At 58.9% G+C, this 18180-nt stretch overlaps 1 protein-coding gene across 2 annotated transcripts in view; it reads right to left on the bottom strand.

Annotated features, from left to right (window-relative positions):
• The window catches only part of MARK4 (microtubule affinity regulating kinase 4), a 47782-nt gene extending 31717 nt beyond the window's left edge, over window positions 1–16065 (bottom strand). For both annotated transcript variants that reach the window (XM_038382305.2, XM_038382306.2), the window contains exon 1: window positions 15581–16065. In XM_038382305.2, the coding sequence (XP_038238233.1) occupies window positions 15581–15631 (51 nt within the window). In that variant the 5' untranslated portion in view covers window positions 15632–16065. The remainder of the gene's footprint in view (window positions 1–15580) is intronic.
• Between the last annotated feature and the right edge of the window lie 2115 nt (window positions 16066–18180).

Below are 18180 nucleotides of genomic sequence, written 5' to 3'. Positions count from 1 at the left end.
GGTTTCATATAAGGCGATAAAGGGCAGGGTGGACTGACTGCGCCCTCAATTCCTTCTCCACTGCAAGTGGCACAGATCTGCAGCAGAGGGGAAGGAGGGTGGGACTGGAATTCAGATAGGGACCACACCTCTTGAAGAGCCTCCAGTTACAGGTAAGTAACATCCTCCTCCTTCAAGTGATGGTCTCTATTGTGTTCCCCTGAGGGTGATTAACAAGCAGCACCCAGTCAGGAGGAGGTGCGAGGAAGAGGACAGAACTGTGGAATGGAGAACAGCCATGCTGAACGAGGCATCCATTGCAGAGTCTCACACCAAGGTGTAATGAGAAGAGAAGGTTCGTATCGAGCTCCACGGGGCCACCCCACATGTCTGTAAGTGGCATGTCTTGAAACATGGCCGTAGCTGATGCTTGTGCTCTTGTGGAATGGACTCGTACCCCAAGGGGCAGAGACAGTCCTGACAGCCAATAGCAGAGAGTAATGTGCGACGAAACCCACTTAGAGATCCTCTGTGTGGAGATCACCTGCTCCTTAATCCTGTAGGCTATCGCCATAAACAGTCTAGGGGACTTGCTGAATGGTCAAGGGAGTAAAGGCTCCTCTGCCAAAGCGCGAGGCTTTGGAAAGATGGCAGGTAAGCGTATGGGCTGATTGACATGAAAACAGGATACAACCTTTGGCAGAAACTTGGGTGCAGATGCAGAGAAACCTTGTCCTTAAGGAATGTGGGATCCGCTGTCATGGCCCCCAGTTTGCCTACCGTGAGATGGGTAGTAATAACTACCAGGAAGGCAGCCGTCATGGAAAGGAGAGACAGGGAGCTGGAGGCCAGAGGTTCAAAGGGTGATTTCACTGAGGGTGAGAGGTCGAGGGTGAGATCCCATTGGGGCCGATAGGTTGAACAGGTGGACAGGTCTGAAGGAAGCATTTCCAAGACCTGCCAGTCAAGGGGTGCATAAAGACATACTGCCCCTCCACAGGGGATGGAAGGCACATATGGAGTTGAGCGTGAGTCCCGACGCCTTCAGAGACAGAGGGCAGTCCAGAAGAAGGGGAACATCCACATCCTCAGGGGAAAGACCCCTCTGCTGGGCCCTTGAGGGGAAACGCTTCCACTTGGCCTGATAGGAGCCTCATGGCCTTTCCTGCTACTAGAGAGGATGTTTTGCCCTGCCGACGAACAGTCCCATTCTAGTGAAGATGCCCCCCCAAAACCAAGCTTTTAGGGGGAGTGTCTGTGGATTGGGATGCCTGATCCTACCGCTGTGTTGTGTGAGCAGTTCTGGGAACATTGGCAGTGGAAGCGGGGGGGGAGGAGGGGACGACGACGACGACACACGCTGACATGTGGAGCAGGAGAAACCAGAACTGGCGAAGCCAAAATGGGGCAATTAGAATAACTGTGGCCCTCTCCCACCTGATCTTGTGGAGGATGTGAGTCAGGACAGGTATGGGGGAAAGTTGTACGGGGTCTGGTCCAACTGGCAGAGGACGAGGGCATCACCTTGGGAATGGGCATGGAGGCCCACTCTGGAGCAGTACGGGGTGCATCTGCTGTTGGTGTGGGAGACAAAGAGGTCCCTGGTTGGAGTCTCCCATCGGGCAAAAATGTCACTGGCTACAGTGTCGTGCAGTGCCCATTTGTGTTCGGCCATGAATTTCTTGCTCAGAGAGTCTGCAATCACGTTCTGAGTCCCAGGAAGATAGGCGGCTGACAACAGGATCTAGTAGGCGATGCACCAGTCCCATAGACAAACCGCTTCCGCACAGAGTGCTGGTGCCATGTGCCCCTTGTTTGTGGATGTAATAAATGGTGGTGACATGTCACTTCTGACATGACAAGAACATGACGGGAGCAAACGGAGGCGAGAAATACGCGGCACGCCCTTCACATCGCCCGAAGCTCCAGGATGTTGATGAGCATCCTGGATTCTCAAGCAGCCCAACTCCCGTGTCACATGTTCGCCCATGTGGCACAGTCCATGACGATGGTGAGTCGTGCTCTGAAAGGATGGAAGGAAGAGTTTCCCGGGTGCAGAGTGACCCAGGTCCGTCCACCAGTGGAGGAAGAGGAGTAACTCTGGGGGGGAAGTGTCAACAGGAGGCCCATGCTATGTAGCGAGAGAGAATAGACCCTTTGGAGCCACAGCTAGAGTCAGTGAAGGCAAAGTGAGCGAAGGCGGTGACGGACATGCAAGCCACCACGTGGCCAAGGAGGGAAAGGCAAGTCTGGAATGTAACAGAAGGACTGGTGACCATCTTGGCAATCAGCTCTTGGTAGGTAGGCTTGTGCTGAGATTGCATCATGCGGGCTCCTATGAATTCTAGTGACTGTGTGGAATCCAAAGTCGATTTTTCAATGTTAACGCTCACCCTAAAGGAAGAGAGGAGTCTGAGCAGCATGGAGGTTGAGGCTCGAGCTTCCCTTTTGCATGCTGCTGCTAGCAGCCAATCGTCGAGGCAGGGCCCCCGACGTCGGAGGTGGATCTCCACTACAAAAAACCCCAAAAACCTGCATAACAGCGATAAGTCCAAATGGTAAGACCTTGGATTGGAAGCGTTGATGGCCTACCGCGAACCTCGCGAACCTTCTGTGGGTTGGGTGGAAGTCTATATGAAAATAGGCCCGCTGCATATTGAGAGCCGTAAACCACTGGCCTTTTTCCAGAGAGGGTATGATGGCTGCTAAGGTAAGCATACGAAACCTGGGCTCGTGTAGAAACTGATTGAGAAGACGCAGGTCCAAGATTGGTCTCCATCCGCCCTTCTTCTTGGGTCCAAAGAAATACGTGGAATAGAACCCTGCACCCTGGGAAGTCATTGGAACAGGTTCTACTGCTCCCCTCTGCGGTACAGAGTCCACCTCTAGGGCGCGGATACTGCCGTGAGAGTGGTCCCTGATGTGGGGGCGTGAGTGAGGTAGCATCATGAACTCAAATGTACAGCCATGTCGATTGACATCCAGGACCCACGTGTCCATTGCTATCGCACGCCAAGCTGGTAAAAGGAATGCTAAGTGTCCCCAGACGGGGTGGGTCAGGTGCATGGTGGGAGGCAGCTCTCTTGGTGCCCTCCGAAATATCGCTTTTGCAAAGACTGAGCATGAGATGTGGAAGGCTGTGATTGGGAGCCTGGAGAATGGGGCCGTTGGGTCTTCTGTTATGTGCGAGGAGGCTCATTGGCAGTTTATGGAAGAACTGAGGTGTTCTGAATCATTGGCAGCAGGTGGCAGAACTCATGCTTGGGTGCTAGTGTGTCAATACCCAACAATCGTAGTGTGACTCTGGAATCCTTGAGGGAGTGGAGGTAATTGTCGGTTTTCTAGCTGAAGAGATGAGATTCATCAAAAGGGAGATCCTTTGAGGTACTCCTCCTCCTGACGTCCCCATAGCCACTGTGCACGAAGAGGTGTCTGCCACATCCACTGAGGCCTGGAATGTCATCCTCCCAATGAATTTGTCCTCCTCTAAGACAGTGGTTCTCAACCTTTCCAGGCTACTGTCCCGCTTTGAGGAGGCTGATCTGTCTTGTGTACCCCAAGTTTCACCTCACTTGAAAACTACTTTGCTTACAAAATCAGACATAAAAATACAAAAGTGTCTCAGCACACTGTTTCTGAAAAATTGTCGGCTTTCTCATTTTTACTATATAATTATAAAATTAATCAATTGGAATATAAATATTGGACTTACATTTCAGTATATTGTATATAGAGCAGTATAAACAAGTTATTGTATAACATTTTAGTTTGTACTGACTTCGCTATGTAGCCTGTTGTAAAGCTAGGCAAATATCTAGATGAGTTGATGTACCCCATGGAAGATCTCTGCATACCCCCAGGGCTACACATACCCCTGGTTGAGAACCACTGTTCTAAGATAGCCTGTAAGCAGGCAGAAGCCTCCTGGGGAAGGTTGCCTGCAAAGTCCACCAACTTGCCATAAGTTAGAAAGTCATATTTAGCAAATATTACCAGGAAATTGGAAATCCGGAATCGAAGGCTGGCCAAGAAGACTTTGCAACCCAAGAGGTCCAGTCACTTACCCTCCTTGTCTGCTGGGGGGAGCGGGGTGTTATAGCCTGGCCTGCTTGTATCACGAGGGAATTGGGTGGTGGGGTGCGAAAACAGAAACTCAGACCTCTTCACCAGTACATAGTACCTCTTCTCTGCCCCCTTGAGGGTGGGTACACAAGTGGCTGGAGTGTGCCAGACAGTTTGGGTTGGTTGGAGAATGGCATCATGGATCAGTAGAGGCACTCTGGTTGGTACCAAGGCATGGAAGGTGTCACGAAGGTGGTGCTGTTTGTCCTGTACCTCCTTTGGTGGAATGGGGAGGGCCTCGGACACTCTGCGTAACCAGTCCTGGAACTGGTTATCAGACGGGAGTGAGGAGGGAACTGAAGACACAGTGGTGTCTGGAGAGGACGAAGAGAACTGCTCCTGTTCCTGCAGTACTGTTGGAGCCAGGCTGAGTGGCTCATCCTCCAACACCGGTTCCGAACGCCTACTCAATAACAGCTGGAGCCATAGCTGCTGGAACTATGGGTGCAGGGGGTGCTGCTGCACCCCCAGGCTTGAAATAGTTCCCATCATATACAGGGTTTACAGTTTGGTTCAAACCCCTCACTGTAAAAATTGTTCCAGCACCCCTGGCTGAAGAGAAGAGAAGGGGGACTCTTCCCTTGCTGAATGGGAAGGTTCCAGAGGTGGATACTGAGGCCAGGACCCCCAGTATGGCCAAGGAGATGGATCCGTCGGATGGTGCGGAGGTCCCCAAGGAACTGGGCACCAGTGGCTCCTTTGTTGGGGAAACAGAGGGTATTGCCACTGAGTTGGTGGAGCCTTCGGATATTCATAAGTACGGTAGGGGAGGAGCGGTCCCTGCCCTCCATCCGAATCCTCCATTGCTGAGAAGTCGGATGGTGGTACCGGCAGAACTGTATAAGCCATAGGGGAAACACAACCCGAAGGAGGTAAGTCCAGGGTAGGAGAGCGTACATCCCCAGGCACCGGCTGAAGTGGAAGATGTGGACATCTCGCCTCCTCCAAAGCAAAGAGTTCATGAGGCCCGAGTGCTGACTCTAGCCTCCCCAGCATCAGCGGTATTTGATCCAGTTGGAACCAGAGCCAGAACTGAGCATTGCCTTGGAACTGAAGGTTCCCTTGACACGTGGGTGCCGACCTGCAAGGCGTATGTGGCTCGGTGGATAGAACTGGCAGATCCGACACTCTCTGTGACTTCTTGTGCTTGTGAGCCTTGGAACAAGCTGCTTCCCCGTGGCTGGAACTCATGGAAGGCGTGTTCTTTCTTGGGCCTGGACGAAGATTCCCTGCCATGCTTATGCGCATGCTTCCCAGCCTCACGACTAGGCCCCAGCGTGGGTCCACAGCATTGGTCCTGGCCGAACCGCACTGGGTCTCCGTGGCAGGAGGCGCACTCCTGGGTTTCTCAGGCTGATGTACTGGGGGGCGGGGAGGGAAATCCCAGGCCTGGGCCTGACTGCAGCCTCCTGGCAACCTCCATAAGGTGGTTCTTGAGGCGGAGAGCCCAACCTGCCCGGGTATGGCTTGGCAACAAGAAGTGGATATGGCACCTGGAAGCAATATGGGCTTCTGACAAGCAGTAAGGGCAGCGCTGCCTCGTCACTGATCGAGAATGAGCCAGGCAAGAGGTGCAGATCTTGAACCCCTGCATCTTCTGCAAAACCCAGTACCCAGGCCTGGGTGCTTGCGGGAGGGTGGGACTGGTATAAATGGCATCCCAAAGTCCTTAAAATCCTAAAGCTACTAACTACAGTAAAAACAACAAATTAACTATGCACACACACACACACCAAGAAAGACCTTTTAGTTAAGTAAGAGATGAAACGAGAGGCTCCGACCCAGACCAGGCGGCGGTGAGATGGAACTGAGGGCGTGGTCGGTCCGCCCCACCCTTTATCACCTCGGATGAAACCATGAGGTGGAGCAAGTGTACATGCACTGACCAATGGATGCTGCTACTTCCAAATTCTCTGGCTCCGGGCACATGGCGCTTGCGTATAACCTTCGTGGAATTCAGATAGGGACCAGCACTCCAAGAAGAACACGATAATCCCTTCTGGCATTAAAGCCTATGGCTCTTTAGAGCGGTCAGAGGCTGGGCACAGGGATCACGCTCTGTCCGTCCATCCATCTCCAGGAGAGACCATTCCCGCCTTGGAGGAGCTACTGAATCAAGGGCCACTGCATGCAGACCTAACCCCAGCCCTGAAGTGCAGCTCATGCGGGCGTGGGTCTGAGACCAGGCCCATGGAGCCAGGAGAGCCCGTGCTAGCCGGGGGCACTAGTGCCAACCAGCCAAACCCAAGTGAGCAGTGGCCAGCCACCTCCAGCCCCAGCCTGTGATTCAGCCAGGCGAGTGGTTTCAGGGTGTCTGTCCTACCTGGGACCATGTGCAAAGAGAATGGCTGTGCCAGCCCTGTGCCCCGCCAGACAGAGCTGTGCTGAGCCAGCCCCAGGGCCAGAATGAGTTACTGCTGTCTGCTGCCCCAGTGCCATGGAATGGGCTGGCCTCTGTGCTGATGCCCCAACCAACCCTGGGAGCTGGATCTCAGCCTGGATTGGCCTAGCAGCAGCCTCTGAGCAGGGCCTTCCCCGCAGTCTGCCCTGGTGCTCAGCTCCGGTGCTGGTGTCTCCTGCCATGGGCTATGGAACTCCCATGGGGAAGGGGGAGGGGCTGAATCAGGACCACACCAGGCCGGGACAGCTGGGAGTCCCCAGACCCACACAGGAGCGGAGGGGAGGGGGTGATGCTCATGGGGCCCAAGTTTGCCAGAAGTAGCCAGCGTGCCCCTCAGAGAGAGCCGACGCTGGCAGCAGCCTGGGTGTTTTACACTCAGCAGCTGGCTGGGCCTGGACACGCTGAGACAAGAGTGAGCGACGGCCCAGCAAAGCCCGGGGCTGCCACACAGCACGCAGATGGCTACATGCCACCGGAAGGGGGGCAGAGAAGCGGGGTGGGGCTCTAGCCTGCCCCCTATCCCAGGAACCCCGGCTTCACCGCCAGCACTGCCTCCCCCCCGCAGCCCCACGCCCCAAGGCTAGCATGGAGCTGGCCAACAGGCAGCTGGGGAGGGGAGTTTGCCTGCACTGCCACCCTCCAATGGGTAAACTGAGGCCTCCAGCCCCAGCTGCTTCCAGCCTGGTGCAGCAAGGGAAAGATACGGACGCTTGGCATGGCTCTCGCATGCGGGGGTGGTGATACTGAGAAAGCTGGTATGCTCCATTCCGGAGCTGCAGGGCCCCCCATCCTGAAGCTGCAGTACCCCCCCATCCCAGAGACAGCAACCCACAATCCTGGCGCCGCAGATGCCAAATCCCCAAAGCAGAGGCAGTATTTCAGGGTCCCCATCCCAGCACTGGTGCCATGGAAACCCCCATGACAAAGCTGGGGGGCCAACCCTCCCCAGATAACTCTGCAATAGCTCAGAGATCAGTTGCTCGGCTCTCCTGAGGATGCAGCGCCCCAGCTCCTCCCCAAGAAGGCAGCACCACTGCCCTGCCCAGGGAGGGTAACCCAACCCCCTCTGCCCACAGCCAGCTGCCTCCTGGCTAGCTCGGCAAGCACCCTGCCATCTTGCCAGCCAGAGCTGGGGCCCGCTAGCCTGGATTCGGCCTCCAGTGCCCACTGCGCCTCTGAGGAAGGCTCCCCTCCTCATCAGCCCCAGACCAAGCCCTGCTCGGCGGGCGTTCGGGCCTAGAGCCGGACCAGTCCTGGGGGTCGCCTGCACCACAGGATGCTGCAGCTGTCCCTAGCCAAGGCAGCGAGGGCATTCAGGGTTCAGGTCAGCCTTAATCCCCCTTGTGTTAGGGGCTGGGGTGAGCCCTCTTATCTGCTGCTCTGCCGGGATGCCTGGCAGGAGCCTGCCAACAAGGCCAGAGCCTAGCATCTCATGTAAACGCCACTGATTGTTGGTGCCACCTGCGCTCCCCTTTTCTCACTCCCCTCAGATCAGCAGGTGAGAGCAGCCCTCCCCACACTAGCCACACAGCTGGGGACAAGCAAGGACCGTGAGAGAGGGCAGCTCTCCCGGGGAAACACACATCCCGCCCCCCCAGCCAGGCCCTGCGGAAGGAGGACCCCCCCCATGTGAAGAGCATCGGGGAAATGACATAAAAGTCCCCACTGCCCCTCAGCCCAGGCTCCCACGAGCTCTCCCGGCCAGGGGCGCCTGAGCTGTCTCTCCACGTCTGCACGCTCTTCTGGATCCCAGGGGCGAAGCTTCCTAAAAGGCCCCTTTCAAAATTAATTTAAACTCACAAGCTAATTAACGGATTTAGTGGCACGTCTCCGAGTTCACCCAGTGTGCAGGGAGGCCGCGCCGTGCAGAACCGGTGGGTCGAGTGCCAGCTTTAAGCTCGACACGTCCCGAGGATGGCCCCACGTGCAGCGCAGCTGTAACGTACCCTGCCCTGCTGCAGAAGCCATGGAGGGGGTGCCGACTTTTGGCCCAGGCAAGCGGGTCACTGAGTGGCGGCGAGACAGGCCGCAGCCAGGCTGCAGAGAATGGAGCCCTGGCCCAGCAGGCTGAGCTTTCGGAAGCTCATTGCCAACACACCGGCCGGCTCAGAATGGGATAAGGAGACAGGAGGCTGCAGGATCGTTCGCCTTGGATCCGGCTGCTCATATGCCCACACGGCCCTCGTGCAGAGCGTCTGGCTGGGGCCTAGCGAGCCGAGCCATGAGGTAAGCTGGGCTGATGCCAATCTAACCCGATCCCCTCCACCCATGCTCTAGGACAGGAAGCACCCATCCCAGGTGGCACCGAAGAGCCAGGAGCTGCAAGTGCCAGCACCGGTAGACACTCACTGGCAAGGAGATCGCCTTGCCCCTAGCCTGCCACCCGCCCACTGTGCTAAGCATGCACGTGTCGGGCTGGACCAGCCGTGGGCATTGCAGAAGAGCTTCTCTCTTCCCTGGGCAGTATGGTGGCAGTGTGGGCACCCAGACTCGGGTGTAGCTATGGCGATCCCTGCAGTTCCATGCAGCCCATTCCCTTCGGGCTCCCCTTCTGAAACTCCACTGCCCCGGGGCTGGGGAGGTCACCTGGCAGCACATGTTTCCCAGCCATACCTGGGGCCTTCCCAGCTGCCAAGGCTGGGGCAGTGGTGCCCTTTCAGGTGGCATCAGCAGCGCGCCCAGACTAGCACAGCCCAATGGTATTTAACCAGGCGGGAGCGAAAAGCCAACACGTGTAAACACAGCTCCCTCCCCTGCCCCGGGGCTCCAGGCCCTGCTAGTTAGGGCCTGCTGGCTGACATGGTCCAAAAGCAACTGGGGGCGGGGGGCAGTGCACAGCTGGGAGGGAGGGGGTGCCAGGCCCAGACATTACAATGGAGGTGTCAGCTTTTTAAACAGGAAAGACAGGCACCATGCCAATGGCAAGAGGAGCCCAGAGTCTGGGCAGCAGACAAGCAGGGGCAGGGCCCACAGCAGGGCATGGTCTGCTCCCACTGCCCCAGGGAGCTGGGGGATTGACCCAGGCAGGTGGGGCTCAGAGGGCACACACTGTGCTGTGCCCTGCAAACCGCACGCTGTGGGCTGCTCTCACAGGGAGCACTTCCCCTCGGTTGCAGCAGCGTGTCCCCCCCACTCCGACCACCTCCGCAGGGCTGGTCCCACCCCAGGCCTCCAGCAGGGGGTGCTCATGGGCCAGGGCCCAGCCACAGATCATCAGGCCAGGGTTTGTAGAAGTGTTAACGGACTTCGGTGGCTCCGTTTCTGGGAGCCCCACACCCTGCTGCAGGCAGGGCCCCAGACCCCTTATGCCCACTCCACAAACAGCCCCTCACTCACTGGCTACTTCCTGGAGAGTTTGGCCTCGGGATCTGCTCTGACCTGGCAGCATCCCAGCCCCGCAACCCACAGCAGCCATTCAGGAGCCTACTGGCTGGCCTGAACAATCTCCTAGCCCTGGACCACTGAGCCCCACAGCTCCCCTTATGCCCCGCAACCCTGACCAGCAGCCCCCTGCTATCCCAGCCTTGGAATCCACCCCGCCCCCAGCTCTGCCAGTATCCCTTAACCCAGTGTCCCCAACACAGTGCCCGCAGGTGCCATGGCGCCCGACGGGGCATTTATGTGCACCCGCCTAGTGACAAGGGAGACAACCCGCCGCCGAGGAGCGCAGCCGCTGGACAACCTGCCGCCGAGGAGTGCAGCCGCCGGACAAACTGCCGCCGAAATGCCACCCAGAAGCAAGAAGCGTCGCTGCTGAAATGCCACCCCTTCTTGGCGGCATTTCAGCAGCTGGTCATCCGGCAGCCACCACACTCTTCTGGAAGCATGAATATGCTATTGCAACAGAAAAGTTGGGGACCGCTGCCTTAACCCCTTCCCATAGCGCCCTGCTATGCCTATCCTGGTTCTCCCAGCCACACAGCTCTCCGGAGGCCTGCAGTCTGCCAGGCCAGTTAAGGCAGAGATGCCCAACGGTAACAAACCCATTAGTGACATGGTCAGAAAACCACACTGGGAACTAGACAGATGCCCTGCTCCATTTCACTGGTGGCATGAGCTGCAGAAACAGCCCAGGGCAGCAATATCACCCAGCCAGTCCCTAGGGTGCTCCGGCCGCACCCACTTGTGGGACCTGGAGCCCAGCAGGAGGGCGATGGGAGCAAGGGCTCCGGGCCCAGTCCCTGACCCTTGGCAGGTGGGCAGTGACGCACCAACGCAGGAACCGGTACTCCTTCACCTCTTCTCCCGTCCCATGGGTGGCAGGCAGCAGTGCATTCTGGGATGCCAAGCATACCCTCTCAGGTAGGGGGACAGGGACCCCAGCACCCCAAGTGGCCTGAGTCCATACATAATGCACTGGAATTGCTGTGCAATGACCTGTGTCCCACCACAAGGGCAGCAGAGGCCCTGGGGCTGTGCCAGGCATCATGTCAACAGTGCAGGGGCTGAGTGTGGAGTGGCAGCATGGAGCCACATCCCAGAGAGGGCATGGCCCCCTAGACAGGGAAGAACAGCTTTTGTGCCTTTCCCACCCCACTGCCTCCACGGTGGCAAGATGTTAGCAAGGGGAGTGAGGTGCCCAATGCCCTCGGCACCAAGCCCACAGCATCCCACAGGAGCTTCCTCTTCCTTTGACCTGGACAGAGACTGCTTGGGAAGGCCTTTGGGGCCCAGATCAGCCCCTGCAAGGGCGCTAGGGATGCCATGGCCTTGCTGGACCGCTCTCCAGCTAGGCACCTCCTGCATCACTGCAGGGCATTCCATCACCACGCTGGTTCCTACAGCAGCCACATGAACCTGGCACCTCAGGCGAAGAGTCACTCCTGTGCTCGAGCTAAGCAGGCTGGGATGGGCTCACAGCTTGGAAGGGAGACCTGTAGGCCAACCTAATCTCCTTCTCCGACAGGCTTGCTGGCCTAGTAGATGGGGGACAGTAGAAGTGACATTTCACCCAGTCTCATAAGCCAGTGGTTTTCAACCTCTTTGCATCTGCACACCACTACAAGATTTCAAAGGGAAGGGCACAGCCTGCAAGACTCCATGGACCCCAGGCTGAGAACCGTGTCATGGGCACAATGGTCTAGATGAAATTACTGCCCAGAGGGTGCACAACTGGCTGAAAGACCAAAGATCACTGAGCAGTGGTCTCTAGTGGGGTCCCACAGGGTCAGTCAATATTTTCAGGGATGACTTGGATAATGGCGTGGAGCCAATGGTTATAAACTCTGCAGAGGCCACCCAGCTGGGAGGGCAGGAAGCACTTGGGAGGCCAGGATCAGAATTCAAAGCAACCTTGACCAACTGGAGAACTGGTCTGAATTCTGAAGTTTATTAAAGACAACTGCAAAATGCTTTCCTTAGGAAGGAAAAATCAAATGCCAAAATACGAAGTGGGTCCTGGCTGGCTAGGTGGCAAAGCTGCTGGACAGGATCCGGGTTAAAGTGGATCACAAACTGAATACGAGTCAACAATGGGACGCAGTTGCAAAAAGGCCAATCTCATTCTGGGTGCATTACCAGGAGTGACGTAGGTAAGACACAAGAAGTAAATGTCCTGCTCTGCTCGGCCCTGGGGTGGGTTCAGCTGCACGGCTGGGTCCAGTTCTGGGCTCTGCACTTTAGGAAAGATGGGGACAAACTGGAGAGAGTCCACAGAGCAACAAAAATGATCAAAAGTTTAGAAAACCAGAGCAGTGAGGACAGGTAAAAAACTGGGCGTGTCTAGTCCTGAGAAGACACTGAGACCAGACGTAAAATACGTTCAGGGCTCTTATAAAAGGGAAGGGGATAGACTGTTCTCCACGTCCACTGAAGGCAGGACAAGTAACGGGGCTTACGCTGCAGCAAGGGGGCCCTAGGTTCGAGATTAGGTCAAACCTTCCTACTGTGGAAGGGGAGTTAATCTCTGGCCCTGGGCCAGGTTGTGTAGGGAGGTGATGGAAATCCCCACCATGGGAGGGACGAAGCCCTGGCAGGGTGGTCTAGGGTGACTTGGTCCAGCCTCAGGGCAGGGACTGGAGTTGATGACTTCTTGAGGTCCCTTCCAGCCCAATATTTCTACAAGTAGGAGAATGGGACCAAAAGGAGGAGGAGGAGGAGGGAAGACTCAGGCGCCAATGGGGGCAGGGCCTGCCCCGGGCTGGAAAATCCCTCTTCTGAGAGCTCTTCAGGACAGGGCACTCCCAAGGCCTGAGGTGGGGCTTGCTCAACCCCCAGGGAGGGATTGGATGCTGCATGGTGCTGACACCCAAGCTTCAGTGGAGTGGAGGGAGCCTGGTGCTCTGGGTTGATGCCGGGCCAGCAGCAGCAGCCAGGCTCCCTGGGGAGGCTGCTGCAGGAGCAGCACCAGAACCAGCCCTCCCCTCCCCCCCCGCAGGGGAGCACAGGACCTTGGGTGGCCAAGGGTCATCTGGAGTCCTCAGGCCATGGAGCCGGCTTCTCAGCAGGGCTGTGTGCTCAGAGGGGGCAGAGTGAGGGCATTTCCTGGAGGGAACCCCCTCGCTGCCCTGACACCTGTGCCCTGGCTGGGCAGGGGACAGATGTGGGGAGGAAGGGAAATGACCGAGGTTGTCACAATCTCAGAAAGCCACTTCCCCAAAGCAGGACGAGCTGCTCCATCTCCCAGGGACAGGGAAGCGGGTGGGGTCACTGGTGGGGGGAAGGGATTTAGGAACTCCTGCTCACTCAGCGCGGGAATTTGCTGGTGATGCAAGATGGCCCAGCCCAGGAGTGAAGGATGTAGTCAAAGCTTTTTTAGGGAAGAGGGGGGCTGGGAGCCAGGACTCCTGGGTTCTAGCCCCAGCTCTGCATGGGGAGTGGGGTCTAGTGGGGTGGAGCTGTGGGTCACAGAGCTGGGAACAGAACCCAGGAGTCCTGAGGGGAGTGGTGTCTGGCGGCTAGAGCGGGGGAGCTGGGACTCGGAGGAGTCAAGACACCTGGGTTCGATCCCTGGCTCTAGGAGGAGAGTGGGGGCTAGTGGGCTACAGCAGGGGGAGACAGAGTGTCAGGACTCCTATCCCCAGCTGTCTGCCTCACTGGGTGACCCTGAGTCACTGCCCCTCTGTGCCTCAGTTTCCCCCATGCAAGAGAGCCACTTCACTGCCATTTGCTGGGTGCAATGGGACCAAGCTAGTTAGCCGGTTCTTTGACTAGCAGGGCTCAAGAGCCATCTCCCCAAAGCAGGTTCCCTCCTGAGGGCTGACAGCAGCATGGGGCCCACACTGGCTTTGCTGTCCACCCCCATCTCTGGCGGCCATAGGGGCAGGGAGCGGGTGCCCCGGCATGTCTGGGTTTCAATGCGCGCTGGGCTGCTGCCAGGACTGAACTGTCCCACCACACAAGGGCCAGGAGAGGGGGCTGGCAGGAGATCAGGCTCCCAGCAGGCCAGGTCGTGCTCGGAGAGGGTTGCCCAGTGTCATACGCAGCAGCAGGAGCAATGGAGCCATGCAGGCGAGGAGAGGCGAGAGGCTCATTGACTCGCGCTCCAGGGTATCTGCATCCCACATCAGGCCAGGTGCATGCTGGGAGCATCCAGCAGAGGCCATGGTGGGAGCAGAGCACCAGCCTCCACAGACAGACGGCTTGGCCCAGGCTGGCAGAGGGAGGGACATGGCTCATCTCAGCCGGGAGGAGGCCACGCTGGGTGCCTTCCGCTGGGGCTCCCATGCCACGAAGCAGCCCTGCCCAGAGATCCTGGTGCTACCAAGGCCAACCACACAGGCAATGCCACGGGAAACCTTGCATTTGCCACCCTGTGTCTGAGACTGGTGTGCCAAGCCGCGGAGGGAGCCAGGAAGAGAGGGGGCCCACACCCCCGCGGCGCCAGGAAATGCCACCTTAGTTGCTAAGGAACTACTTTTCCCTTTAAAGTACATCCAGTGCAGGGCACAGCGGCTCTGGAGATTCCATGGCAAGGACACAGAAGTGATCCGGGAGCAATGTCACTGTGCCAGCAGGAACACGGGCGCGCGTGGACTCTCCTCACCCCAGGCAGGGTGCAAGGCGGGGGACATGGGAGTCCACGGGCAGGGCCTGCCTGGCTCCTAGGAAGATGCCAGTGCAGTGTTGCGTCTGCGGGTGTGAGGAGCGTGTGAGGCTGGGGGGCTGCAGTTCCCAGCGTGCAAGAGGTGTGTGGTATGCATCTTGGGGGTGCGTGTGTGTGTGTGTGTGTGTGTGTGTGTCAGGGAGGGGTGGTGAGTGGGCATGCGTGTGATTGACGGTCGGCAGGTCTCACCATGCCCTAGGAGGTTGTTCCCCTTCTCCTCTAGCTCCACACCCCAGCCAGGGGGACAGTCAGGCCCAAACCATAGGCTCCTTCACTGCTTCCACTCACAGCCCCCCCACCCGACAAAGGCCTCCTGGCGTGTCCCTGCTGCAGCAGGCTAAGGCCCAAGCTGAGCTGATGCAGAGTCCCGTCCCCCCCCCACTTGTGGCAGCCCCCCTCCCTTCCCACGGAGACACCACATGCCCCCTCACCGAGGCAAATGTCATTGTTGACCTTAGCCCACCCAGGATGCATATGCTGCCAGCCCCCGTGTGCCCCCAGCCCAACATAACTCCCCTCAACTGGGGCAGGCTCAGGGACCCCACACCCTGTTGGCTCCCAGCTGTGGGCTGGGTGGGAGCCAGCGAGGCTGGGGGAATGGCCCCAGTGCTGGTCTCGCCCTCCCTGCAAGGGCCCACTGGCTCAGCCTGTGCAGAAGCACCATGCTGCAGGTGGGCGCAGCTGGGGCCCCGCTCCACCCCGGCTCCCTGCAGCGGGGGCTGGGGCCCCGCTCCACCCCGGCTCCCTGCAGCGGGGGCTGGGGAGACGGCCCCAGCCCGCCCCGCTCCCTCGCGCACACGATCTGCCCCCTCCCCGGCCAGCCCAGCGCAGGGGCGGCCCCAGCCCCACCCGGCTCCCCAGCGAGCCGAGCTCGGGCCAGGGGGTGGGAGGCGAATCGATCCCTGGCGCTGCCCGGCGGCTCCGTCCATTGTGCGCTGCCCGCCCCACCCGCGGGGCCTGGCTCCGGGCAGGGGAAGGGGCAGCGAGCCCCGGGGGCAGCGTAGGGCGCGGGGGACAAAGGCCCCGGGACTCACCGCGTCCGAGTTCCGCTCGTTGCCAGACGCCAGGGCGGTGCGCGAAGACATCTTCCCCGGGGGCTGGCCGGGGGGGACCCGCGCGGCTCCGCGGCTAGAAGGGGGCGCTCATGGCCCAGGACGGGGGATGGGCAGCAGCGGCGGGCGCCGGCGGGTCCCTTCCCGGGGAGCCCGGCTCCGTGCGCCCCTCGCCGGCGCACAAAGGGCAGGGGCGGCCGCACCCCCCGCGGCTCCGGGGCGCCGCCCGCTGGGAGGATGCTGGAGACTGGGGGGGCTGGTGCAAAGGACCCGAGCCCCTAGCGCCAGCCGCGGGCTCCGGCCATCCCGCTCCCGCTCCGGGCCCGCCGGGCGCTCACCAGGCGCGGGCTCACGCCAGGCTGCGGCTGCCGGGAACGGCCCTGGCCGGGCAGCGCGGCACCATCGGGGCGGGCGAGCGAGCGGGGTCCCCGCCTGGCCGGGGCGGCTGCAAAACAGCGAAAGAAAGGGAAGGAACCGACGTCAGGGAGCGAGCGGGGCTGGGCTGGGGCTACCCCTCCCCCCGCCTCTTAAAGGCGCAGGCGGCGCGCCCCGCGGGGTTGATGGGGGGCTGGAGCCCCCCCACCCGCCTTCCTCCCCCTGCGCCCGCGGGCCTCCGTGTCCCCGGCCTTTCCCACTGGGGCCCCCGGGCGCAGGGCAGCGCGGCACCCGGAGTGGGGTGCAGTACAAAGTACTGGCATGCTTACGGGGGGCAGAGTGGGGTGTGGGTCCGTAGCGTGGCTATAGAGATGGGGGGATGGATGGATGGGGGTAGAGGGATGAGGGTGGAGGGATGCGTGGAGGTGTATAGGGGTGGGGCATGCATGGGGTGGATGGATAGATGGGAGTGTATAGGGATGGGGTGTGGATGGGGTGGGTGGATGGATGGGTGATGTTTAGGAATGGGGTGTGGATGGGGTGGGTGGATGGATGGATGGGGGTGTATAGGGGTGGATGCGCTGGATGGATGTGGGGTCTATAGGGATGGGGTGTGGATGGGGGTGTGTTGGGGTGGGGTGTACGGGGTGGGGCACGGATGGGGTGGAGAGTGGAGGGGGGTGCATGGGGTGGATGGTGATGGATGGAGGGGAGGATGGGGTGGATAGATGGGCCTGTATAGTAGTGGGGGTGTGGATCGATGGGGCGTGTATAGGGGTGTGTGGATGGATGGGGTAGAGGGGTGTATAGGGTGGGGTGTGGATAGGGTGGGTGGATGGATGGGGATGGATGGGGGTGGGTGAATGGATCGGATGGAGGCGTGGATGGGGGTGGATGGAGGGGTGGATGGGGTGGATAGATGGGCCTGTATAGTAGTGGGGGTGTGGATCGATGGGGGGTGTATAGGGGTGTGTGGATGGATGGGGTAGAGGGGTGTATAGGGTGGGGTGTGGATAGGGTGGGTGGATGGATGGGGATGGATGGGGGTGGGTGAATGGATCGGATGGAGGCGTGGATGGGGGTGGATGGAGGGGTGGATGGGGTGGATAGATGGGCCTGTATAGTAGTGGGGGTGTGGATCGATGGTGGGTGTATAGGGGTGTGTGGATGGATGGGGTAGAGGGGTGGATAGGGTGGGGTGTGGATAGGGTGGGTGGATGGATGGGGATGGATGGGAGTGGGTGAATGGATCGGATGGAGGCGTGGATGGGGGTGGATGGAGGGGTGGATGGGGTGGATAGAGGTGGGGGTACATGGGGGATGGATGGAGAGAAGGAGGGAGGGATGGGGTGGATAGGGGTTATATAGAGGTGGGGATGGATGGGGAGTGTATAGAGATGAGGGTGGATAGAGGATAGAGGGATGTGTACGGGAATGGATGGGAGTGTATAGGGGTGGATGGGGAATTGGGAATGGATGGGGGGTGTATAGAGGTGGGGGTGGATGGAGGATGGATTGATGGATGGTTAGAAGGGTGTGTACAGGGATGGATGGATGATGGGAGTGTATAGGGGTGGGGATGGATTGATGGATGGATGGAAGGAAGGGAGTGTACAGGGATGGATGGATGGGGAATTTGGAATGGATGAGGGGTGTATAGAGGTAGGAGTGGATGGATGGATGGATGGATGGATGGATGGATGGATGGATGGATGGAAGAGTGTGTACAGGGATGGATGGATGGATGGATAGAAGGGTGTGTACAGGGATGGATGGAGGGATGGATGGGAATGTATAGGGGTGGATGGGGAATTTGGAATGGATTAGGGGTGTATAGAGGTGGGAGTGGACGGAGGATGGATGGATGGATGGATGGATGGATGGATAGAAGGGTGTGTACAGGGATGGATAGAAGGGTGTGTACAGGGATGGATGGGAGTGTATAGGGGTGGGGATGGATGGAAAGGTGTGTACAGGAATGGATGGATGGATGGATGGATTGGAGTGTATGGGGTGGATGGGGAATTGGGGGTGAATGGGGGGGTGTATAGAGGAGCATGGAGTATATCCCGGGCTCTAAGCAGAATGGTTAGAGACAGGACACATGGCAATACATAGATAGCAGTAGCTGGATGGGGTGGTGTGTCTGGTGACAGACAGATGCTGATAGACAGACAGACAGATGTGCATCATAACAGCACACACCC

Source organism: Dermochelys coriacea, chromosome 23 (genome assembly GCF_009764565.3).
Source record: "Dermochelys coriacea isolate rDerCor1 chromosome 23, rDerCor1.pri.v4, whole genome shotgun sequence".
Classification (NCBI taxonomy): Eukaryota; Metazoa; Chordata; order Testudines; family Dermochelyidae; genus Dermochelys; species Dermochelys coriacea.
This window is presented reverse-complemented; position numbering and strand designations above follow the sequence as displayed.